General features: G+C 38.4%; 1 protein-coding gene across 2 annotated transcripts in view; it reads left to right on the top strand.

The window, feature by feature from the left end:
* Positions 1-26,954, top strand: part of LOC126161775 (endonuclease/exonuclease/phosphatase family domain-containing protein 1-like) — a 124,819-nt gene that overhangs the window by 15,816 nt on the left and 82,049 nt on the right. For both annotated transcript variants that reach the window (XM_049917844.1, XM_049917845.1), the window contains exons 4-5: positions 10,763-10,974; positions 11,658-11,865. In XM_049917844.1, the coding sequence (XP_049773801.1) occupies positions 10,763-10,974; positions 11,658-11,865 (420 nt within the window). The remainder of the gene's footprint in view (positions 1-10,762; positions 10,975-11,657; positions 11,866-26,954) is intronic.

Here is a 26,954-nt window from a genome sequence, read left to right on the forward strand (position 1 = left end):
TTAGCTGAACAAAAATTGGAAACAAGACCCAACATCATGATGAAATGACACAGCCATACATATAGAATCTTTTGGCCCTTTGCAACATTATAAATCGAAATATGGCAGTAGCTGACAAAATCTCACGTTTGATGAAAATGATCACAGAAGATGTGCACCAAGCTCTTCTGGTAAAGGAAGCCACAACAGAAGAATTCATCTGGTGATGCCAGCACATGGAGGAAATGTGACAGAAAAAGTCAGTCAAAAGAAGTGTGTTTGACTCCAGAATGTAGCCCCTTCGGCAGTTGTGGAAGACCACTATGACCTCACGTATCTCATATGCCAGTTAGTAAGAGAAGAGGTACCAGCAGTGTGTGGTAGCCCAAAACTTCGGACCGAGTATTAAAGAGATAGCAGCCATGTACGTTACTCCCGTATGTCAGGATGTAATAGATAATGTTGAAAAAAAGGTGTATTGATCTTCAGCACCAATCTCTGCCACCAGTCAAACAAGCCATGACGAATGGACGTGCCCAATTTGGTCTTGAGCTGCCACAGTTGAACGGCAACCCAAAATTTGGCTAATGCAGTTACGACCAACTCCTCCTCCAGGTAAAATGCCCCAAAGAACAGACATTTGGAGGACAGAGGTAACACACCAGTATATTTTCACTGTGGGTGCCCTGGACATATTGTACACTACTGCAGAGAGAGAGAGAGAGAGAGAGAGAGAGAGAGAGAGAGAGAGAGAGAAATGTTTGACAACTATTACACTACCAGACTTCAGCCATCACAACAGTCCTGTTCATGCCAGTCATCTGCAGATGATTATAGTTGACTGGGGATGAGACTGTTGCCCAAGATGCTGTCATTGTCATTACAATTATCAGTTGAGATACACAGTTAAACTGTGAAACTTGTGAAAAGTTACTTAGATTCACAAAAGAAATCAAGATACCAGCGACAGTCTTGAACACTGTAGGTTGTCAAGAACAGCCACTACCCATCTGTCAAGGTATGTTTGTGGGGACAGCCAAACCAGTCTGGGAAGGGCAGCCTAATGCCATCAATGAAGCACTACACTCCTCTACCATTACTAACAACAAAGGGAGGGGAGCTACTTCCGAACTGTCAGTATTATCCAGCCTGACCAAGAAGCAATGTCAGTGAGTGTTTGCCTTTCTCCACCCATTTTCACATGCTTTCAAATGCAGATGGGAAAAAGACAGACCAAGCAGCCCATGCTAAAACACCCTATAAACACTGGGGATTATCCACCATATAGCGGGTCGCCAACTGAACGACAGATAGTCCAGGAGGAAGTGGAGAAGATGCTGCAAAATGACAGTCATTGAACCTTCTGAGAGTCCTTGGTCCTTTCTGATAGTCCTAGTTAAGGAGGATGTTGGCACATAGCATTTCTCCATTGACTGCCAATGAGTTAACAAAATTATGAATAAGGGTGTCTATTCATTGCCGTCCATTGATGACAACCTGGTCTGCTTGAAAGGAGCAAAGTATTTTTGTACTAGGGACATGCAGACTGACTACTGGCACATTAGGGTTGACATGGTTGACCAGGAAAAGACTATGTCCATAACTCCAGATGGCCCCTTAAGAGTCCAAATTTATACGGTTTGGGTGATGTGACACACTAGCCAGCTTTGAATGTATGGTGGACAATTTGCTTCAACACCTTAACATGTCATTGTTGTTTTTTTAAGAACATCTAAGCTGGCTAACAATTGTGTTGAAGTGTGTTCAGATTGCAGGTCTCTGCCTGAATCTGAAACAGTGCGTCATCTTTGCCTAAGAAATAGAAATCTTGGGGCACCTCATGAATGGCAGTGAAGTCTGTCCTGATCCAGAGAAAATAAGACCAGTCACAGATTTTCCAATTCTGCAGCACAATCATGATGTGAGAATTTTTCTCAGAATGTGCTCATACTACCAGCAATTCATAGAGTTCCTGTACAAGGCACATCCGTTTCAAGAACCACTTCAGGTAGATGTGAAATTTTCCTGGAATGAGGTGTGAGAGAGATCTTTCCTTGGCCTTTGGGAGGTGCCATAATCATCATCAGGTCCATTGTATCATGAAAAAGCCAGTACAGAATTTCACACAGACTTTAGCAGTGGATGCTGACGGCCTGCCTTTCAAGAAATTCTTTGCTGGAACACAGCATTTGTACGAAATGTCGGCCATCACTGCATTAAATGACGTTGCTGATGAACAGAGGGAAGAGGCAGCATTGCTGAAATTACAGAAGCATAGAAAAATGAGGAAGCAACCAGAGGAAGATTCCATTTCATAAACTGAATATTTTATAAGAGGAATTATGGTCTGATGAGGTAGACATTGCTGCTTGTCATTCCAGCACATCTGCGGCCAGTGATCCTGAAGTATTTTCAGTATTTTTATGTACAGTCAGATTTCCGTACAAATTCAGTGCAGTAATGTGATAATTGTAAACAGGCGTTACAATTTTTTTTTATTTTTTTATTTTTTATTTATTTTTTTATTTGATGATGCATGGCTCCAGCAGTATAAGAATTATCGCATACACGTTAGTGTATTGAGTATTTGCATGTTTTATGACAATTTATTTATTACCTTTTAAATGGAAATATGTTGAAGATTTTTTTGTCTTATTCACTATTCCTGAGAACCATTTCACTCTGAGGATCTGTGGAAGGTTCATTAGCATTTTTATTTAAATTTTTTTTTATTTACTATATGTTCTTGTTTTTCTGTCATATTCACGTGCGTTCTCCTTAGTGACTACAAATTTTATATCATACTGATGTTGCCTGACACGCACTATTAAGTGCAAAATGTTGAATGGGAGAAATAGCTATTTAGTAGAGAGAGACAAAGGCAAACAGTTTTACAAATTACTAGTGGAAGCATTCTTATACAACAGTCTTAAACATCTGCTTAAGTTGGTCACGTGTGACATAAGCACTTTGTATACTAGCAACTTATACACAGGGTGTTACAAAAAGGTACGGCCAAACTTTCAGGAAACATTCCTCACACACAAAGAAAGAAAATATGTTATGTGGACATGTGTCCGGAAACGCTTACTTTCCATGTTAGAGCTCATTTTATTATTTCTCTTCAAATCACATTAATCATGGAATGGAAACACACAGCAACAGAATGTACCAGCATGACTTCAAACACTTTGTTACAGGAAATGTCCAAAATGTCCTCCGTTAGCGAGGATACATGCATCCACCCTCCATCGCATGGAATCCCTGATGCGCTGATGCAGCCCTGGAGAATGGCGTATTGTATCACATCCATCCACAATACGAGCACGAAGAGTCTCTACATTTGGTACCAGGGTTGCGTAGACAAGAGCTTTCAAATGTCCCCATAAATGAAAGTCAAGAGGGTTGAGGTCAGGAGAGCGTGGAGGCCATGGAATTGGTCTGCCTCTACCAATCCATCGGTCACCGAATCTGTTGTTGAGAAGCGTACGAACACTTCAACTGAAATGTGCAGGAGCTCAATCGTGCATGAACCACATGTTGTGTCGTACTTGTAAAGGCACATGTTCTAGTAGCACAGGTAGAGTATCCCGTATGAAATCTTGATAACGTGCTCCATTGAGCATGGGGCCCAATCAAGACATCACCAACAATGCCTGCCCAAACGTTCACAGAAAATCTGTGTTGATGACGTGATTGCACAATTGCGTGCAGAATCTCATCAGCCCACACATGTTGATTGTGAAAATATACAATTTGATCACGTTGGAATGAAGCCTCATCCGTAAAGAGAACATTTGCACTGAAATGAGGATTGACACATTGTTGGATGAACCATTCACAGAAGTGTACCCGTAGAGGCCAATCAGCTGCTGATAGTGCCTGCACATGCTGCACATGGTACAGAAACAACTGTTTCTCCCATAGCACTCTCCATATAGTGACCTGGTCGACGTTACCTTGTACAGCAGCAACTTCTCTGACGCTGACATTAGGGTTATTGTCAACTGCACGAAGAATTGCCTCGTCCATTGCAGTGTCCTCGTCGTTCTAGGTCTTCCCCTGTCGCGAGTCATAGGCTGGAATGTTCCATACTCCCTAAGATGCTGATCAATTGCTTTGAATGTCTTCCTGCTGGGACACCTTCGTTCTGGAAATCTGTCTCGATACAAACGTACCACGCCACGGCTATTGCCCCGTGCTAATGCATACATCAGATGGGTATCTGCCAACTCTGCATTTGTAAACATTGCACTGAGTGCAAAACCACGTTCGCGATGAACACTAACCTGTTGCTGCTGCGTACTGATGTGCTTGATGCTAGTACTGTAGAGCAATGAGTCGCTTGTCAACACAAGCACCGAAGTAAACATTACCTTCCTTCAATTGGGCCAACTGGCGGTGAATCGAGGAAGTATAGTACATACTGATGAAACTAAAATGAGCTCTAACATGGAAATTAAGTGTTTCCGGACACATGTCCACATAACATCTTTTCTTTATTTGTGTATGAGGAATGTTTCCTGAAAGTTTGGCCGTACCTTTTTGTAGCACCCTGTATGTGACTTTATCATTTTATACATTTTGGTATTAGTTGTTCTAGAAAAAGGCTTGTAGATGAATAATTTACAGGTGTAAAATATGCCCTGTTTCCTGTTCAGACAATGGTTAATACTTCATGACTATGTTCCTGTAGTTTAAGAGGCCTCCAAGGTATTTGAAGATTTCTACTTGCTCTTCTTCTTTCTGACGTATGAATTGCATGGTATCAGCATTAGCTGGCATATTTGTCTTCCAACCCAATTCAGTTCCTGTGAAATATTTTCCCACTTCCCTTAACTCTTTTTCTAGGACCAGCACAGGGCCTAGAGGGCAGAGTAGGAGAGTGAGTTCGGTTCCTGATTCTACCACAAATTCTTCTAGTATCTCATTTTGTTTTCTCTCACACTGCATTTGGATAACTAGTGCAGAAAGTTCATAAATTGTTGTAGCAGGCAAGAAGGTATTAGGAGATGGTTTTAGAATAACACACACTGTTCTTACTGAAGTAAAGTCTGGTGAAGACTGTAGGGAAAATTTCAGTTAGAGATGGAAGTTATTGAGTTACTGCTATAACATGGAGTGTAAGTTTTGACACCAGTCTAACACACACAGTGCAAACTATGCAGAATACTTTGCCAGAATTTTTGTCATACTTGCTCGTGGTCTGATCTGCTGTCTCAGTGTGACTGTCAAAGAAAGAGAATACTTAATCTTCCAATGATGAAACTGACAAAAGCCACATCCTGATGTGGAGAATGGGTTCTGTATTCTCTGCTGCTCATGACTAGACCTCAGACTTTTAGGTTCTAAAAGTCCTAAATTGGGCACCTAAAATAGGTTCTACCACTTATAAAAATAGGTTATAAAAATCAAAAAATAGGTGATCAAAATGTGACATTTTATTGTTTAGAAAGATAGATAGATTGACAAAAATCCACATTATATTATTGTCCATGACCAAAATTACAGTCACAGTGAATAATTAACACTTTCTCCAGATTTTCCGTTGAGAAACTGCATCTCTTGTCTGTTAATAGCATCTTATATGCCGAGAATGAGCGTTCCACATCAACAGATATCACCTGAGCATATTTAAATGACAGTATTAGGCGTAATGGAACTGCACACTCATGTTCTGTTGATTTACCTGATAAGATGGCAGCCACTATGCAGAGGGTGGTCAGTCCTGAGTTTTTTGTAGCACTGTCTTTAGTTTCTCACTATCTTTCATACCAATAGAACCTGGGACCAAGTTGATTTTTTTCTGTCATTTCTTCTATCAATCGCAGTTGCTTGTAGACAGGTTTCTCTCAACACTCTAGAGCTTTAATAATAGGGACCAAAAATGCATAATGAGATTTTATGTATACAATATTGTTGGAAATTGTTGGGTCCTTTAGAAGGACTTTAGCTGAAGTAATGCTCACTGCCTCCTCCTGCAGTTAAAGAACAATGTTCTTAATGTATTCCAAATACTCGCTGTAGTATTCGGTGGCTTCTAGCCACATTCCCCAGCGAGTAAGTGTAGGTTCTGGTGGAAGTGGTACGTTGGGACGTTCCTCTCAAAATAACTGGATTCTTGTAGGTGTCTTAATAAAAAAAAAAATTTGATGGTTGAAACTAGCTTATTTACCTGTGGAAACTAGAGACACATCATCTCGGATACACGATTACCGAGCGAGGTGGCGCAGTGGTTAGACACTGGACTCGCATTCGGGAGGACGACGGATCAATCCCGCGTCCGGCCATCCTGATTTAGGTTTTCCGTGATTTCCCTAAATCACTCCAGGCCAATGCCGGGATGGTTCCTCTGAAAGGGCACGGCCGACTTCCTTCCCCATCCTTCCCTAATCCGATGAGACCGATGACCACGCTGTCTGGTCTCCTTCCCCAAACCAACCAACCAAATCGGATACACGATTCATGGCCTGGGCAAGACGTGTGATTTGGAACAAGGCTCGGTAAAATAATTCAACAATTTAACAGCAGCAGTTGTGTATGTGGGTGCATCAGTGTTGATAACTAATACTGTATTTTCATCTAGGCTGTTGGGGAAAAGTAATTTGAGGGCTTTATTAACAAAGTAAGCAATTGTTTCCTGGTTAGTCTTTTTTTATATGCTTGCTGTAGATCAGCTGAGGTACAGAGTAAGTGCCAGGATCTAACTTTCCAACAATCAAATTAACCACATACCGACCTTTTCTGTCAGTTGTCTCATTGACAGAGATCTACAGGGTTATTACAAATGATTGAAGCGATTTCACAGTTCTACAATAACTTTATTATTTGAGATATTTTCACAATGCTTTGCACACACATACAAAAACTCAAAAAGTTTTTTTAGGCATTCACAAATGTTCGATATGTGCCCCTTTAGTGATTTGGCAGACATCAAGCCGATAATCAAGTTCCTCCCACACTCGGCGCAGCATGTCCCCATCAGTGAGTTCGAAAGCATCGTTGATGCGAGCTTGCAGTTCTGGCACGTTTCTTGGTAGAGGAGGTTTAAACACTGAATCTTTCACATAACCCCACAGAAATAAATCACATGGGGTTAAGTCGGGAGAGCGTGGAGGCCATGACATGCATTGCTGATCATGATCCCCACCACGACCGATCCATCGGTTTTCCAATCTCCTGTTTAAGAAATGCCGAACATCATGATGGAAGTGCAGTGGAGCACCATCCTGTTGAAAGATGAAGTCGGCGCTGTCGGTCTCCAGTTGTGGCATGAGCCAATTTTCTTTATTCGTCGACTTCTGCGGGCTACGCGTGAAACTTGCCCGCACGCGTTCAACCGTTTCTTCGCTCACTGCAGGCCGACCCGTTGATTTCCCCTTACAGAGGCATCCAGAAGCTTTAAACTGAGCATACCATCGCTGAATGGAGTTAGCAGTTGGTGGATCTTTGTTGAACTTCGTCCTGAAGTGTCGTTGCACTGTTATGACTGACTGATGTGAGTGCATTTCAAGCACGACATACGCTTTCTCGGCTCCTGTCACCATTTTGTCTCGCTGCGCTCTCGAGCGCTCTGGCGGCAGAAACCTGAAGTGCGGCTTCAGCCAACAAAACTTTATGAGTTTTTCTGCGTATCTGTAGTGTGTCGTGACCATATGTCAATGAACGGAGCTACGGTGAATTTATGAAATCGCTTCAATCATTTGTAATAGCCCTGTACATGTGTGAATTGCCTATATCTTCCCTTATCCTGCTCAATGTATTGTCATATAAAGTATCTAAATAATTCTTTATCAGTGTGGATTCTAATGGAATGCTGTGGTGACAGTGTTCCTCTAGAAAACTTTTGTACTGGCTATTTTCAACTGCATTGAATGGTATGTTTGCTGCAACAATGGCTCAGCTCAGGTCAAGATGAAATTCATTTTTGTTTGTTGCATTTGGTTTAGTTACAAACATTTGTTTCAAGTTTGATTTATTTTTTAAATTTGTCTGGTGTTTAATCCCTGCAACATGCCAACTTAAATGCAACCTCTGTTCAGAATGTACCTAAAAACAAAAAGAAATGAGAAATACTTTGTGGAAGAATTTACGTACGAGATCTACTTAGGAAAAGTAATCTACATGAAGGGTTTAGAAACAATAATTTTGCATTCCCATATGTCTGGTCAAAGTTAACTCAGAAAAAAAAAACATTGACGTCACTGTTCTCTGAGTGGGCATAACATTTAAAAGGCTAACATTTTACTTACATCTTTGTTGCACACATTGCAGTGAATAACTTTTCTGTCTGTAGAGAAATCAGGAAATTTTTGTAACCACTGACGAATCAGAGATGATTTGGAGCTGGTTACTTTCAGCATGCTTGACTTTCCAAAAATACACTGTCGCTGTGAAATATTTCACCACATACAAGCAGCATGCAGACCGACTGAATGAAGAGAGTGCAGGTGTTTTAAACAGGCTGCCCCTGACAGGGCAGGAAGGTGCAAAGAAACCAGTTATCATTCAGTTAACATTTCTAAGTAGTCAGGAAGACCAGAAGAGTAGTTTTAGTCAGACAAATTTTATTTGGCTTGATTTTTAAAAATTAGTTAGTCAGGCTCTAACATGAAATTAGATATTTTTAGGATTTTTAAAAATGAGGTACAATCAGGTACTATCATGAAATGAGGTATTTTTAGGTGCCATAAAACTAACATTTTCAATCATAAATTGACATAATTCGTTTATGTACAAATTTTATTGCCTTTATGAAATGAGGAACAAAATAGGTTTTTACCTAAAATCTGAGGTCTACTCATGACACACATCAGCTGGTCATGACAGGCACATTGTGGCATGTGACAGACAAAGATTAGAACTCATCCACACTCATTGAAATTTTGTTCAAGAAACAGGAGAGAACACCCTCTTGGTATCTGGAAATTTATTTATTTATTTTCAATTTACGTGGATCCTTGATACGAGTGCATTGCTAGTATGTAAAGTGTGTCAGATTGTTGCAGTAATAACCACAAGTAAATGATGACGAGGCTTAGAATCTAAATCACATGTAAACAGATACATGAGATTCAACTGTTCAAGTAACAACACAGATTATACTGGTAAGAATGGTTGCAGAAAAAAATTATAAGTCTTACATTCTAATTCATTTAAAAGCATTCCGTCAGTGATTGATATACCAGTGTTGCATAGTCATTTCATAAAGAAATGCTTTAAATTAAACACATTTTGCTAATTATTGCACATTGTCAAAGTATACCTGTAAAGAATAGAAAGAACTATTCAAAAGACAAAAGTTTTAGCTGGTTTTTTGAATTTAGTCTTATACCCAATGACTGATTTGACATGAACTGGAAGTTTATTGTATACTTCTATGCTTGAATAATTTACTCCTTTCAGTTCCATCCTGAGATTTTTTGTGAAGATAATGTTTACTTCTTGTATCAAAGGTTCACACGTACTTTAAAAAATCTGTAATAATGTTTCTCTTAGTAGCATTACAGGGAAAAGCTTTTGTGTAGATGTTAGAAATGCCATTTTTATCTGTGTTCTCAAATCTGACAGTTTGCATTACTGCTTTCGGTGAAGGTGGTGTGTGGTCATCTTCACTTTTACTTTGTCATATAGCTTAGAGAATATGGAGCCTAATTCAGTATACCTTAATCATAGATTATTTTTCTATTTTTCCCTCTTCTTGTAACCTTGCACCCACTTGTACTTCAACTATAGCTAACAATTCGAAGGCTGAAAGAATGGATTGAAACAAAAACTTTGTTATAGGTTTCTGACTCATTGAGTCTGTGCGTGTACATTTTATCTGTCCAAGCTGAACTAGGATGAAATGTCACTGCTACAAGTGTTAAGTGTATGTTGTTTTTGGGAATTTTTTACTCAAAAGCTTATGTACTTGTCACAACTGAGGGACATTGATGCACAGCACCTCAAATCCATGAATATTTTAAAATATGTTACTCTCGGGACATAGGAAGCAAACTACACATGTTTGCTGTAATTTTACATATCATGTATAAGATGTTGGCTTGGTTACGGATGCACCATGAGGAAAATATGCTGAATGTCTGGGTATTATGTCCTCAGAATCTTGAAAGCTGCTCATTCATTTTGTGTGTGAGATGTTTTATATAGTGTCCTGGTGGAATTACTTTAATATTTCTGTAATGTGTTGATACTGACCAATCAATATCTCGTAAATCATGCAGCTCTTCTCCGAACATTTCAATTACATTTGTCTTTCTGTCTGTGAAGTGTTTGCATGTCCAATTTCATATAGTGCATGTAATTTGTGTAGCTGTCAGTGATTTAAGCTCTTAAATGGAAAGACACAAATCAAAGAAAACCTACTGTTCTTTTGACTAATATTGCATTAATCTTATCAAATCGTGAAACCTCATGGGAGGAAACACATTGGTTGAGTCACTGGATTTGCATTTGAGATCAGTGGTGTTCAAATTCTACTCAGGCCATCCAGATTTTAAGTTTTTGTGGTTCTGTTACACTGATTAAAGCAAATGATGAATATCATGATGATTCCTTTGAAATTGGCATGGTTGATATCGTTCCCCATTTTGTCCATTCTATCTGATGCTCTGTTGCTAATGGATTGTCAACAATTACACTAATGTTCTTTCATTCAAAGTATGAGTGTTACAGTATATGTGAAATAGACTTTACTATTGTTTTATTATATTTCTCCATTGATTTTTGTTGTTTTTTCAGCTTAAATCAAACTAGTTATGAAATTTAATTCCAATTTCAGCATATAGAACTGTTAAATGTAAACACAGCCAGTGAAGAAGAGTTAATGACGTTGCCAGGGATTACAAGGCACATTGCACGAAGCATTGTGGAATATCGTCAAGCTATTGGAAGGTTTAAGAAAGTTGAAGATCTTGCTCTAGTGTCTGGTGTAGGAGCAGAGAAACTGGATTTGATTCGCCCAGAGATATGTGTTAGGAGCAAAAATGCAAGGTATGATTTATAATATAATTCAAAAGTCTGAAGCAGATTAACTCTTTTCTTTTGTAGGTGTATGTATCAATGTCATTTTCAGTTTACATACTTATCCCTAGTCACTGGACTGTTATTGTTAGCTTGTGTGAACAGGTTTCGTTGTGTTCCTCTAAGTAAAATATGGGAGCCACATTCTAAGTTTTTACAAAAACCGTTAAAAATCAATATTTTGATACAAATAATGTTATTGTTTCTAATTATTTGCCTTCAGAATTAACACATTTTTGCCTGGATTTGAATCAATTCTGGGAACATTTTTCCTCTCCACTGTTAACTCAAAAACATGATTTTCGGAGGATTCATCAGCTTCTTTAGGTGATGAAATCATTGTCCATCAACATTTTGTGTGATGTAAGAGAACAGAAAGAAGACAGTGGGTTATAAATCAGTTGAATATGGGGAGTGAACAGAAACATTTTTTGTATCTATTAACTTCTGTCTATATATGTGTCAAATTGCTGATATTTGAGCAGACTTCACATTTGGTAAGACTTCTTTCTCTGATTCTTAAGTAATTGTATTCTCATATTGGAGAGCCTTATATTCAATGTAAAAAGAAAAAAAAAATTGTTTTACTTTTTGACTGTCTCTCTTCAATTGATGAAATGCGTAATATACTTTTCTTTGAAATGGCTTTCTAGTTGTGCATCATCTCGAGCACAGTCCTTTGACAGTATAGCAAGTTCTGAGTTTTCTCAGGCTGGATCTACTAGCCGCACTGTAGATGTGAACTCTGCAACAGTTTTTGAGCTGATGACTGTAAATGGCCTTAACCAAGAACTTGCAGCTAACATAGTTGAACACAGATTAAGGAGAGGGCCATTTAGAACATTAGAGGATCTGGCAAAGGTTAGTATTCTGCTTCCCTTTGCAGTATTTTATTATACCAGATTATTGATTTACAGCAGATGCATATGATAACTGGCTACTAATTAATCATTATTTTGTAGCTATAATACTGATCTTAAATTAGTGACCTGCCTCACAAAAAAGTGAAGCACCCAGTAGGAAAAGAGGAAATGAAACTGCACGGATTGAGAGGCTATTTGATAGTACTCCAGTGATTACAATACCTAGTCAACTTTACATAAGAAATTTGGGAGTATGAACCCACTTATCAGTACGACGTTGCACTCCCACGGCCCTGGATATGTGCACTGATTCAGTTGGGAAGGGTGTCATAAAACTGTTGTCACCTCTCCAGAGGCAAGTTAGCCCACATCTGTTGCAGCTGGTCCTTGATACCATGAATGCTGACATCAGAGCTGGTCCCACACACATTCTGTCGGAGACAGATATGAAGATCTTGCTGGTCATGGTAATACCTCAGCATCATGCAGACGGTTCATAGAGAACCATGCTGTGTCCGGACAAGCATTGTCTTGAAAATGGCACTACAATACTATTCTAAGAGTGTGAACACTTGAGGACACAGGATGTCCGTGATGTACTGTTGTGTTGTCACATTTCCCTTGATCCCTACCAGCTGACTTGAAGCATACCTGATGCTCCCCACACCATGACACCAGTAGTAACGCTGCTGTGCCTCACCAAACCATTAGGAGGGTGAGGCATCTCCTCAGGTTGCTGTCGTACTTGCCAGTGACAGTAATTCCAGGTAGTGCAGAACTCTGATTAATTGCTAAACACAATGTAATGCCATTCATCTGCAGTCCTTGCTTCCTGATCAGAGCACTACTCTAGACACAGCTTTTTGTCTGACATTAATGGGAGCCTATGTGTGGCACAGTAATTCCCTAGTCCCGCTGCTGCTGCTGTTGCTAGTCTCCAACCAGTGGTGTTGCTGGTACTCGACTCCTTGTTCTCAGATGGCAGGCACAGATGTGAAGGGGGTTACGGTGTAGCTGGTGTACAATGTGGTCATCCTCAATTGTGATGGTTAACCAGAACTTTGATATTGCGTATGCCTGTTCTCATATTCTGATGCGGTCCAACATCAAGCCACTGTTGCATCTGAATCCCCCCCCCCCAAAAAAAAAAAAAATCTGGATAATGCACAATTCAACCAGCCAGACAACTGAAGACTCATAATGAGACCCATTTCAAACACTCTCAGGTGCTAATAATAATGCCTCACATGAGTATACAGCATCTCTGTGCCCTTCACTGTGATTGCTCATCTGACACTGTTCACACCCCTTATACACACTATCAGTCCTGGCACTGTACTAAACACAGACAACACTTAAGCATTTTGGTGGCTGTTTACCTGTCACAGAGAACTCCAACTATAATAATTTATAAATCTTCCAATGGTATGTGCATGCACAATATTACATTGATGTCTAACCATGTCTTCTGAGTGCTTCACTTGTTTTAGTCAGGCAATGTATTTTCAAAGCAAACTGGACTGCTACTGAATTGAGGCATTGCATTGAGAGCAAAGATTATTTATCTTCTTGTAACTTAGATTATAAAATGCAAAAAGTCGTGAATAAGTTCAATGATCATGGTGCACTTTTGCAATAAAAGAACTGTCCATATAGTGCTTCATTATCCTCATCAATGTTTTGAAGAATAGTCATCATCAGATTCAAGAAAGAAAGAAAGAAATAATTTTACATAATATACACCAATTTTTGTATTGAATCTTGTAATTTACACGTGTCAGGTTGTGGTTATTGCTTTCTTCTCTAATCTGATGATGACAGTCTATTGAAACATGTAATTTACAATGGATAAATAAGGTGTGGTGTAGACCATGTGTAGCATCTCATTAAAAAAAACTTTATTGGTACTGTTTTTAGAGATATTACTGAAGATTAATTTTCAAACTGCAACTTCTGTGAAGCAAAAGAGCGGAACATGATGGAGAATATTCATATTTTTCAAAAAAAATGTTGATTTTGCTGTCATGTAGGATGTCAATTTATTTTGAATGTATGCAACAGTGCATTGCAACACCTGACATTCTACAGTTTAGAGAAATCTCACTGTGGCATATATGGTAGCTGGTCTTTGTATAATTAGTTTTTTTCATGGGAATAGCAGACCCTTTCAGCAAGCATAGATTGCTTATGTAACATAATCCTAAAGATTTTTCTCGGTATAGTTGACTGATGATTTGTTTTTGGGTTGCTGATAGAGCACACAATATTTCAGTGTCAGATCTAGTGTGCTTAAATTGTTTGAAGCTGTAATATGATGTGTACCTGCTGCTGGACTCCAGCCAGATTGAGAGGTATTATTTGTGTTGTGCCACTATTTGTAGCCAAATTGATTCCTTACCCTTGCTACTCCCTTTGACACAGATGTTGTTTTCCTGCAGCTATGAGAGTCCTTCGAGAAAGAAACATAATAGAGCTAGAGAAAAATGTCAGTTTGTTCTCCTGTAAAGTAAAGTTATTAATTGGGCATCAGCAGTTAATTTTGTTAATATTGGGTAGTAAATAAGTGTACTTCCTGTTTCAGTTGATACAACAAAAAATGTCATTTTTCCAGTCGTATTGTTTATAAATAGTGAAAAGTTTGTAAGAAGGGAAAATCTTGCATGTAAGCTTCAATTTGTTAACAATAAATGTGAAACAAACTTTGTCTGGATTTAATTGTTTAACTCTCATTTCATTCAAAATAATTTTTTAAGTTTTCATTTCATCTAAAACACCAAGTATCAGAGTACTTGATGTTTACTTATGAGAAATAAAATGTTTGATTTTGATTAAGTTGTGAGGAAATTTGGTGTTATAAGTTGTGACCAGTTGGGCTAATTTGTTTATACAGGGGCCATCAGATGATAGAGGTTTAACTTTGCTTTTAAATAGGATTCACTTCTAATTACATAGTAAGTGCAGTTTTTAATCACTGTACAGGGCAGTTTCATTGGTTCAGTAAATCGTAATATGAGGGGAATGGAGGAAGCCTGTGACAGATCACCAATGGGTACAATTACATAATCTTGGAGTTAAACAAGAACATTCTGTACCACCCATCAACTTTGACCATTGGTGTAATATCAAGCCCTGACATGCTACACAGACACGGTTTCAAAATGTCAACCAAATAACATTACACGTTGCAATGGTGCAAAAATATAAACATCAAATGCAGAACACAAATGTACAAAATGTCATAATGTGATACCAAAACACACAGTGAAATCTCACAAAACTAACAAAAGACAGAATCAATCACATGAGTTGAACTAAAAGGTTACCTTCCATTGGGAAAGTGGGTGCACTCAGCGACTGTTATTCAAAGAACTGTGACTGACGTCCGAACAACAAGGAACTAACATGCATCAAGATTAGAAAATGTTGCATTGATAATGGCTAGGCACTAGCCGAAATCTTGATTTGCATAATAAAACCTACAACAAAGAAGAAGAAGAAGAAGAAGAAGAAGAAGAAGAAGGAAGGAAGGAAGGAAGGAAGGAAGGAAGGAAGGAAGAAAGAAAGAAAGAAAGAGAAGGAAAAAAGATGGCCAATTGCTGCGCTCTATAATTTATTGCCCTATATACACCCACCATTGGTGGGTACATAAATGATTAAGAGTTGCAGTTCACTGTGACAGGTAGAAAAGCCACCAAAGTAGATTAGTTTTGTTCATGTTTAATGCTGTTACCAGGCATGATAGGGCGTATATAAGGGAAGTGAACAGTATCAGATATTTATTTATCACTTTTAAGGATGTGTAGATGCTTTGTACTTGAGTAAGAGTGTGTTATAAGGTGCCTCAGAGCTTAAAAAAGGCCTTGTTGTCGGTCTACATGTGGCCACCTGCTAGACTCTTGCAATAACCAGATTCGTGAGCATTTTGAAGTGACAGTGGCCCTTTGTTGGACTTCATGGGTACATGAGGACAAATATAGATGCTGTCAAGGTTCCAGTTAACAACATCCTTCCACCACAATATAGGGTCACCATATTGTGTATTAAGCACATCATGACCCTTTCACATCTGCCTCTGTCTTTGAGAAATGGTAATGGACTTCCTGGAACATTCTGTATCTTTCTGTACCATTAGTTGGAGAGTATCAGTAGCAGTTCTAAGGATGCACAGGGCGCATCCTATTGTGTTCAGCAATTAATTGCCATTCTGCACTACCCCAGATGACTACCATCAGTGGGTATGGTTGCAACACGGGGGGGAAGTACCATTATTCCAATGTTTCGGAGAGACACAATGGTGTTACTCCTGGTGTTATGCTGTAGGGAGCTGACAGGTATAACTTCAGGTCACAGCCGATAGTGACTGAGGGAACTCTGACTACACAAAGATATCTCACGGACATCCTGCTTGCTCAAGTGATAACTCCCATGAGACAGTATCATGGTACCATTTTTCAACTGGACCATACTTGTCGAAGCATGACATGTACCTTTATGAATGGACTCGATGATGATCCCCACATTTGTCCCTGATAGAACATTTGTGGGACCGGCTTGCATGTAAACTTCATCCCAGTGTCAGTATCCAGGATATCAAGGATCATTTACAGCAGTTGTAGGCCAGCTTGCATTAGTAGAGGATACAACACCTTTATAACACCATTCCCAATCGAATCGGTGCATGCATCCAGGCCAGTGGGGGTGTAACATTGTACTGATAATAGGGCTCGTACTGCGCAGTTCATTGTAAATTTGACTCGATTTTGTAATCACCAAAATAATAATGCATGCCCTCTGTACCTGAGAAGTTTCTGTCTGTCCTTTGCATTTCATAAGTACTAAACTTGATGGAACTTAAAAATCACAATTGTTGCAGTATAATTACAGCAGCCTCTCAAGAATAGCCACATAGAGTGAAGTGTAACTGCATTTCATGATTGGTTTGAAGTTTGAAAAACCTATGAAGCTGCAATAAATATTGAAACCATTATCACACCCAGTTAAATAACACCGAAAAAACTGAAATCGGGGAATTATACTGGGACATATTTTCACAATATTGATTAAGTGATGACTATGCATGTGTTCAATGCAGAGAAAAAAAAAATAGTTTTCTGGGTAGTCAGTGTTATTTCAGGCACCTGTAAAGAGCATCAAATAAAGTGAAATGGGTGAGAAGTTAGTTGGGTAATGTAGGCTACTTCAGGGATTTGTGGACATGGTAAAGAGCTGTGCATGTCTTGTTCATCCTGTCCAACAAGGGGTGCAAGGCTGATGTGACAGAGCAACAAGGAGGGATTGCCTCTAAGCATACAAAAATTAATTCTATTAGAAAAGTGGTGGATGTTGCAAGTATTACTACATACAGTCGCACAGGCTTCGTAAGACTAACAGACATCCCCATTCACAAGAAATGCCATTGAAAGGTAATAGCCAGCAACTTATGTTGTACAACACACCATGAGATCTGGCTGTCATGTGTATTTCCCGATGCGCTTGCTGGACGGGGCTCCACTCCTGCCGAGAGGGCTGTTGTAACAACTGCAGCCGTCATCTGGCCTGTGTTGTGTTAGTGCGTGAGTGTAAACCTGAGTCCAAATGTAAATTTTTGTGCATGAACCAATAGTTCCCTGCATTCTGCTAGAGTCGCTGTGATTTGTTCTTGTGACACACAGTGCTTTCATTCCTGGTTTTGTTACATTTGTATGTTAGTTATTCTATTTTTCTTACCTCTATTCTTGTATGGGTTCCTATGTACAATATACCAAGTAACACAAGCAAACAATGAGCTTACTAAGTGCAGTTGATCTGTTCCCATGTTCCTAGTCTCATGAGCCTGGTATTTAGTGTTAATCCTCCTGAGCTCTGTATTTAACATTCTGCAGTCAGATTAAATTCTGTGGTGTTGAAGATAATACGGTGTATGTGTTGTTCCTGTAGCAGTCATAGTAGAATCTCGAGAACTGATTCTCATACACAGTGGCCAAGGATTGATATAGACATTTCAAGGGTAAAGCTGTGGACTACACTCAACAAGCAATGCCACAGCTACGTACATACATGCAAATCACAATTACTCAGTTCTCTGCCAAGGAAATAAAAATTCCCTCCATCAAAAGCAATAACTCCCATGGCATTCATAATAATCAAGTAAATGAATACAGTGAAAACACACACACACACACACACACACACACACACACACACACACACACACACACAATGCTGTTAGTCACATGTGCAATATACCACAGTCTGAAATATATTATTGTCAGACCCTTTTAAAAGATATGTTTTAAGGCAGATATAAATAATTGCTGATGAGTCTATGTGCTTCCTTCTTGGTGACACTGAAAAATATTGAGCATGGAAAGAATAACAGTATACTTATCCCAAAATGAGATACTTACTCCCAATGTTTGTTTCAGAATGATCTCTGCATAGAACATACCAGTTTTCAGTTTATGAAGTGAATGGCAAAAATATTGCCAACTGGTATTTTATGTGACATGCCAAAAGCATTTAATTGGGTGGTAGCTGGTGACAGGTTTCCATCCTATCTAATTAAAAGAATATAAAGTGAAACGTTGGTCAGGAACACAAGGAATGCCCACAATGAATTAACATCTTCATTATAGCAAATGGTTACTACAGGTGTACCACATGGGTTGATATTGGGTCCACACTTGTTCTTGTTATATATAAATGAATTGCTGTTGTATGGCAGAACAGCTGGATTAGTTCTCTTTGCAGCTGATACTAATATTAAAGTTAAGCCTAATACAGAATTGAAATTACTTTTGAAATTAATAACTAGTTCACTACTAATGTTCTGTCACTGATCTTAGGTAAAACATGATATATGTACTTCTGTTCTGCCCAAGGCCTGAACACCTCATTAGAAATAATGCATTAAGGCAAATCAGTAATGAAACAGTTTATTCTTAATTCTTAGGTGTTTATACTGATAATAACCTGAAATTGAAATCACTTGTCTAAGCTCACAGCTTTTGTATTGTGAATAATTTTAGATTTGGGGAATGAAAATGTCAAAAAGTTGACTTGATCAAATCAACCAATCAACCACAAATGTCGTATGGAATCAAATTCTGGGCAGACACTGTATTGAGGAATGAAAGTTCTTGCTGCACAGAAGCACGTAGTAAAGATAACAAATGGTGTCCACTTCAGATTCTCTTGTAGATAGCTCTTTAAACAGTTTGGCATACTGAAAGCAGCCTCGCAGTACAACAACTCCCTTATGAAATTTGCTGTCAACAATTGGTCACAGTTTGGAAGCAACATTAATGAATATAATACTAGGAAGGGAAATGACGTGCATTATTCGTTGCCAAACCCTTATGTTTGTATGGTACAGAAAGGAGTGTAAGATATTTAGCCACAAAAACTTTGACCATGTACATAGTAATATGGAGAATCTGAGAGATAATATAATGGACTCCAAAAACAAACTAAAATTGCTGTAGCTCGCCAAACGAAAGCGTTGTTACGTTGATAGAGACAATAAAAAACTCTCAAACACACAGACAAATTTCAAGCTTTCGCAACCCAAGGTTGCTTCATCAGAAAAGAGGGAAGGAGAGGGAAAGACGAAAGTACCGTATTTACTCGAATCTAAGCCGCACTTTTTTCCCGGTTTTTGTAATCCAAAAAACCGCCTGTGGCTTAGAATCGAGTGCAAAGCAAGCGGAAGTTCTGAAAAATGTTGAAAGGCGCCGCCACAACTAACTTCTGCTGTCGAATATACGTAGCGCTACACAGGTATGCTTTGTAGACACAAAGATAAATACTGGCGCCAAAACCTCTGTGTCAGTAAATAAATTTAAAAAAAGGTGGAAGACGAGCTTTTTTTCTCCGCCCCGAGTTTCGACCACTGCATTTTCATACATTATGCAACGAAGTAAATACAAATTCCGTATTGTTCATCTTTGAATGTAGCAGCATTTCAATGTACTATGAAAATGCAACTGGCAAGACTGTTTGGGATGTTTGTCAATATGGCCAACTCCACGTTCTGAATTTTTTCCTACCTGTGAGAAGAGATAGTTGCTAATAGGAACTTGATGAATTGTGAATCACAAGCAGTATTCTCTTCACCATAAGAATAATACGAATATAAACATTTTGCCATGTATTCTTTCATGTTTGCTGCTATCTAATTTAAATCCTGTCTGCCTAATAAACTACGAAACTAGAGTGAGACAACAGTAAACGCGGAAGAGTATACGTATCGTGTCATGTTTATATTCGTATTATTCTTATGCCTAATAGTGATACAGTCAGAAATGAAGCACGGCAACTGACTAGATTTTTAAATCTAAGATGACTCTAATTTCTGTGCAGAATGTAATGTACTAAAGAGACGCCTGCAAAGATTTTCAAACAGAGAAAAATTTTCGCTACACTCTCGTTCAGAACATCATTTATCATATGCAGTCTATTATTTGGTTCTTGCTTATCATTGTCAAAGAAAGCAGTGGTGTAAGTAACAAAAAATAGCAGTCTCTTGCCATTGTTTCGCTAATGAGATGATTCCTCTTTTTTTTGTAAGCGGCGGTTGCGCGCACAAAAGCAAGCCATGCCGCGAGAGGCGACAGGCCGTAAACACGCACTATCAGAATGCGACAAACAAGCATGACACAGTTCAGTAATGCATTTTCAGCTTAGAGTGACGTAAACACCTATAACAAAGAAAACGACACTTATCAGATCAAAGCAAAATAAGCAAACGATTCAAACCAGACGAAGCACGTGCAAAAGGAAGGGTACCCGTATAAATACGGACGGAGCGCCTGGCGCATAGCAATGGCTACCTGGTAAAGCTTAACTGCTAAGCTTACTACTCGAACCAAACTACTGTAGCTGTATCGTCATTCATTCGACCTAAATTGTGTCTTATATTACAATGGACCAACTTTGATTCTATTGGGAGGTGCGGCCTAAAACTTTTCCCTCCCCTTGAATTTCGAGTCTCATATTTCAGGTGCGGCTTAGATTCGGGAATTTTTTTTTTTTTTTTCATTGATTTCGAGTGTCATTTTTCAGGTGCGGCTTAGATTTGAGTAAATACGGTATGTGGGTTTTAAGGGAGAGGGTAAGGAGTCATTCCAATCCCAGGAGCGGAAAGACTTACCTTAGGGGGGAAAAAAGGACAGGTATACACTCGCACACACAGGAAAAAAGGACAGGTATACACACACACACACACACACACACATACAGACACAGGCAGACATGCCTCTGTGTGTGTGTGTGTGTGTGTGTGTGTGTGCACGAGTGTATACCTGTCCTTTTTTCCCCCCTAAAGTAAATCTTTCCGCTCCCGGGATTGGAATGACTCCTTACCCTCTCCCTTAAAACCCACATCCTTTCGTCTTTCCCTCTCCTTCCCTCTTCCCTGATGAAGCAACCTTGGGTTGCGAGAGCTTGAAATTTGTGTGCGTGTGTGTGTTTGAGAGCTTATTTCATGTGTAATCTATCTGTTATAAGTGAAAAAAATCTTTCTGGCTGGGTTTGACAGAATTCAGGATGGAACTACACTTTTTGCTACTGTGCATGTTCTGAATGGTCATTAACTATCCTTTTCCTGTAACAGCTTGCTCTACTATTTTCCATCTTGGTTTGGTGCCCTGATAGATAACTGAAAAAATAATAATGAAAAACCAGGCTGTAGGAAAAAGGAAAAGATGGTAAGATTTTTACTTGAAATTCATGCCATAAAATATGTGATGTTCATCTTGGTTGGTTCTGTTGAAGCATCTCTCAAATACAAAAGTGAAAAGTTGATTCTTGGAATACATTACATTGATTCTTACATACAAAAATTTCAAGTGCATTTACTTCCAATGTAAAATTACTTTAACTTCATATTTTCAGGTGCTGACCTTTCTCTGATTGTGCAATACATTATTTTCATATGCCTTCATTATTCTTCACATGAGGGACAGAAACATCAAAATGAATGTGTCTAAAGGTACAAATTTAGAATTGTGCTTGTCATTTTCATTGCTGCATAGTTGCTGCATTACTTGTTGAAGAAGTCTGTGTTTGCAAATAGCGCTTTTTTTGTAGCATACACACACACACACATACGTTTGTAACTACTATTATATCAATTGCAAACAGTTCGTTCAGTGTGATCCTTTGTCATCTTTGTATGTTTGGTAGTTTCCGCTGTCTTAATGGGAGCATTTAAAGACTATGATAAGTCCGTATGGTTTTTAATGGTTCTTAATCACTTTTTTTCCTATGTTGTCAATTTTGTCCTGAGCTGGAGTACTTCATCCTTTGTGAGATGAAGTCATATAACACTTCACATTTTATGTACACTCATTTAGTTTCACGTGAGTTATTTGTGCTTTGTAAAAATATTGCATTAAACAGCTTTCATCAACAAATTTTGTTTACTCTCGGATGAGAGTAGCCCACATTGTCTGGGCAGGGAGAGGGGGGTGTGGTGAGGGGTCAGGTTGTCTGGCTGCCATGCACATGACCCAGCAGCATTTTCCCAGTAATTCTAGGGATTTTTTCCTTGGGTGGGATTTCTGAAACAGCATGCACACGGACTTGTGAGACCAATTAGAAGCTACTTTAATGAGAAGTAGTGGCTCCAAGGTATGGAGAACGATGTGCTGACTCCATGCTCCTCCATACTACATCCAAATGACGGCATATGCCAGAGGATGACAGGTCTGCCAGTCAGCATCATACAGTCCACTTGGCTTGTTTACAGAATTCCTGTTTCCTACATGCTAGAATGCACTCATGAAGATAAGTTTCAATTGATTATTACTCTTAGTACTAATCAACTGAGACACTGGGAACACTTGAACATTCTCCAATCACAACAAATTTTTGTGCATTTAGTGGCTACATAGAATTGGTTTTGTTCTAAGCAGTTACTGTTCACTAACAATGTCCTCATTTCTTGTTATTTGTGTGCGACTTCTACTGACTTTAAAATATAAAAAATAAAAAAGTGGAAATGCTTACACCTACTTGTATAGGATAATGTGTAATCTGTTATGTGTTGTCTTTTCCAAATCTGAAATTTTTCTCTCGGGGAATGTTGAAACAGACCAATAGATGAATGTGTGTCAGTTTATATTTTGAGCTAGTATTAGCTTTTCTGTTTTGCTTACTGTGTTTAAATTTTGTGAATTGCAGTCAGCTTGCCACAGATCATAGTCAGCAATTGGTAACTTCCAATATGCATTAAAGCTACACAGAGTGGTTGTAAAAATACTAAACTACACAATGGACAGTAACAACCTGAAAATTTATCTCATTGTGTTTGAATTCTTTGGTATCATCTAGGTAGATTGTCGCCTCCCCAATCAGTTAACTCCACTAGTGACATGTACAGTTATCATTCATCGATACCTAGCTTTTTAACATGAATGACACTATAATTATCTAAGAGCATTGCATTTTCTGTATGCTTGCACCCATTACGTTGGTATGATGATGTATCACTCATTTGTAAATGTTTTTCTTGATTATACATTTCTTGAAACATGTAATGGGTATGTGTTCATATCTATAAAACAATAAACTCAAACATTTGGTTGAATACTACTTCAATTTTGTTTTCGTTTAATGTCCATCTTTTCAGTTAGTTTGCATTTTACCATTACTTCCTCATGCACTGATGATCATTTCTGAACATTGACTTTGTTTAAAATAGGTCACAACCTGAATAAAGCTGACTCCTAAGTTAAGATTTTGGGGCTAGTGACGTTTGTGGCATGAGGCAAGTCATTTTAAGTTTCAGTATACAATCGACTGCTGAATTGCGTAGCCAGTCCATTTGGCATACTATCATCTATTAATGTGAAATTGTTGGGAGTTTAATGAAGGCTAGGGATTGTTCTGTCTGTCATTTGCATTTCATAAGTACTAAACAGTCTGTTCTAAAACTTGATAGTAAGTTAACAATCACAGTTGCTGCTGTATAATTACAGCAGCCTCTCAAGAATAGCCACATAGAGCTAAGTGAAACTGAGTTTCATGATGGGTTTGAATTCTGAAAAACCTATGAAGCTGCAATAAGCATTGAAACCATTATCACACCCAGTTAAATAACACCGAAAAAACTGAAATTCAGGAAATTATACTGGGACATTTTCACAATATTGATTAAGTGATGACTAAGCATATGTTCAATGCAGAGAAAAAATATAGTTTTCTGGGTAGTCAGTATTACTTCAGATACCTGTAAATGGCATGAAACAAAGTGAAATGGGTGAGAAGTTGGTTGGGTAATGTAGGCTAGTTCAGGGATTTGTGGACATGGTAAAGAGCTGTGCATGTCTTTTTCATCATGTGCAACAAGGGGTCAAGGCTGATGTGTCAGAGCAACAAGGAGGGATTTCCTCTAAGCCTGCCAAAATTAATTCTGTTAAAAAAAGTGGTGGATGTTGCAAGTATTACTACATACTGTTGTACAGGCTTGCTAAGAGTAAGAGACATCCCCATTCATGAGAAATGCCATTGAAAGGTAATAGTAATATTTCTGGACAGGTGGCACAAGTTTCTGATAGTGGCTGAAGATTACTTGACTACGAGGCACAAACTGCTGCAGTACTTCACAGCTGGTTGTTACTGACCCATTTCTAAGGGAACATGAACAAGTGTGATTTGCTTCATGATTGTTTGGAAGAAAGTTGCCCACAAAGCAGCATTTCTCATTTCTGTCTATGAAGTTATCAACTTACAATAGGCTGTGAATGAACAAAAATAAACCTTAACTGGTTAGAAATGTATCTGGTCATGTGAATAATATTGCTGCCTAAGTGTGAATGGTGTGTGATTTTGTGTTAATTGTAAGCCTCAGGCTGTGCATGTTGAAAGAGGCTCTTGGCTTAACTGACAGGCTCATTAATTCAGAATGGACACATTTCACTCCTGGACAGCTTCATTTGCAGTTTTCTGTTATCTTAATAAGGACCATGATATTATGAGCCCTGTCATCCAACTTGACAATTCTCTTGACTGAGCTGAGCATGAACAGCTTTTCATGACAAAAATTAATTAACAATGACACAGATGGATTGCCCTCAAAGTCCCTGAATTTAGACATGAAAGCAATTGTATGGAATCATCTGAAAAAAAAGGCAAAAATCTGGAATGCCATCCATATGTCCAACACGAGATGGCAGTTGTTGGAAATAAGTTTTTGCTATATCCAGAAAATGGCACAGAAAAGTACTATTGCCACAAAACTTGTGCAACTCTTTCAATCTGTTAGGATAAAAGTAAACTTATTTTTGGTTATAATATTTGCACCACATTAAATTTAAAAGAGAAAAAAAATGTAGACAGTATTAGCATGATTTTTAAATAAAATGTAGTAATTCATCTCAGTATTGCAGAATTCTAGACTTAACTTCTGCATAACATTTTACTTGTACTTAATGACCACACTGTGAAATGCTAAAAACATGTGGGAATCCACTACTAAATAACCTGACGCTTACTTTTATGCAGAATTTTATTTCATATGACACAAAAAGGCTGAGCCACTTTGGTAACAAATTACAGGTAATATATCCTTACTATGTATGCTAAAACTGCTTTTCTCCTGATAACATCCTATGTTGCTGCACCTTGGTACTGTCAGTGATTCATGATCCTTGTTTTGTCTTTTTTTTCCTGCAGCACACTAACTAAGTGACACTCTTTTATTCTTTTCTTACTGCCTTCTGTAGAATAATTCGTGGCAGGTTCATGTATTGGGATTGTGCAGTGGTGGATGTGATAAAAATTAACTGTGATAGTCATAATCATTAGCCTTCTTGGGTTAATTTTCTAAGGATTGTGGTTGTAAGATGCTTTCATATAGCTTTATTTGTTTGTCATCTGTGATTCGTGCAGGCATTTAATAATTTTCCATTTTGATCTCACTTGCTAACTTTTCAGCTTTCAGTTTCATATGAAATACTTGTATACATTTTATTCAACACCAAGTAACTTCACTTATTCCCTTTAACTTGTATTAAGAAAAAATAATGATAATGTGGCAGATCTCACTCAGATTGTCTCACGAACCATCCACAATCTTGCACAGATACTTCATGCACGATTTGATTACAGATGGTGCCTTATGTAGGGAAGGCTGTGAAATTCACAACCACAATATTAGACATAAAAACAATTTCCATATAGTCTATGTATTATTGCAATATATTTCATTGGGTCTAGTAAATCGTACATGTACGGTATAGCACATTAAATATAGGGCACCGTCTGGGGTCCAGAATAAAATTAATATTCTGGTACAAAAGTCTGTATCAAGTTGCCAGCAGACAGCAATGGCAATCCCCAGATCTAAAAGTAATTTTTATAAAAATTGGTGTGCTTAATTTGGCACTAGACTTGATTTTTTGTTAGTATGCTATACGGAAATTGCCTGCAGTGGCTGCTTCTGCCTGTTAACTCATTCCACATCTCTTAATGCTGCCCTTCAAGATAAAATTTACTTGTGAGAGTGAGTGAATGTATGAATAAACTGTGCATCAGCAAGCCCAATGCACTGCAGTGCTGATTGTGGTAGTTTGTAGTTATATATGAAGTAAAACTATCAACAACATGAAAACATAAAAAAAAATCTGCTCACCAAGTGGCAATGGGAGACACAAATATAAAAGGTATTACGTATGCAAGAATTCGGAGCCAGTGGTTCCTTCTTCTGGCAGATGGGTTAAAGGGGAAGGAAGAGGGGTGAAGGAAAAGGACTGCCGAGGTTTATCACTAATCCTTTACCTTCACCTCTCTTCCATCCCTTCTGACGGAAGTAGGAGCCACTGGTTGCGAAATCTTGCATACATAACACCTTTTATATGTGTTTCCTCCTGCCACTGCTGAGTGAGTAGATTTTTTTATCTATTCAATTACACTTGTTTTCAAGAATTGCTAATTTTTGTTAACGATATGAAAAGGGTAGATTGCTTTTCACCATACAGAGCAGCTGTTGACTCACATACCAATACAATGAAAAGACTGCTAAAATTGTAGCCTTTGGACACACACACACACACACACACACACACACACACACGACTTCTGACT

Source organism: Schistocerca cancellata, chromosome 2 (assembly GCF_023864275.1).
Source record: "Schistocerca cancellata isolate TAMUIC-IGC-003103 chromosome 2, iqSchCanc2.1, whole genome shotgun sequence".
Taxonomy (NCBI): domain Eukaryota; kingdom Metazoa; phylum Arthropoda; class Insecta; order Orthoptera; family Acrididae; genus Schistocerca; species Schistocerca cancellata.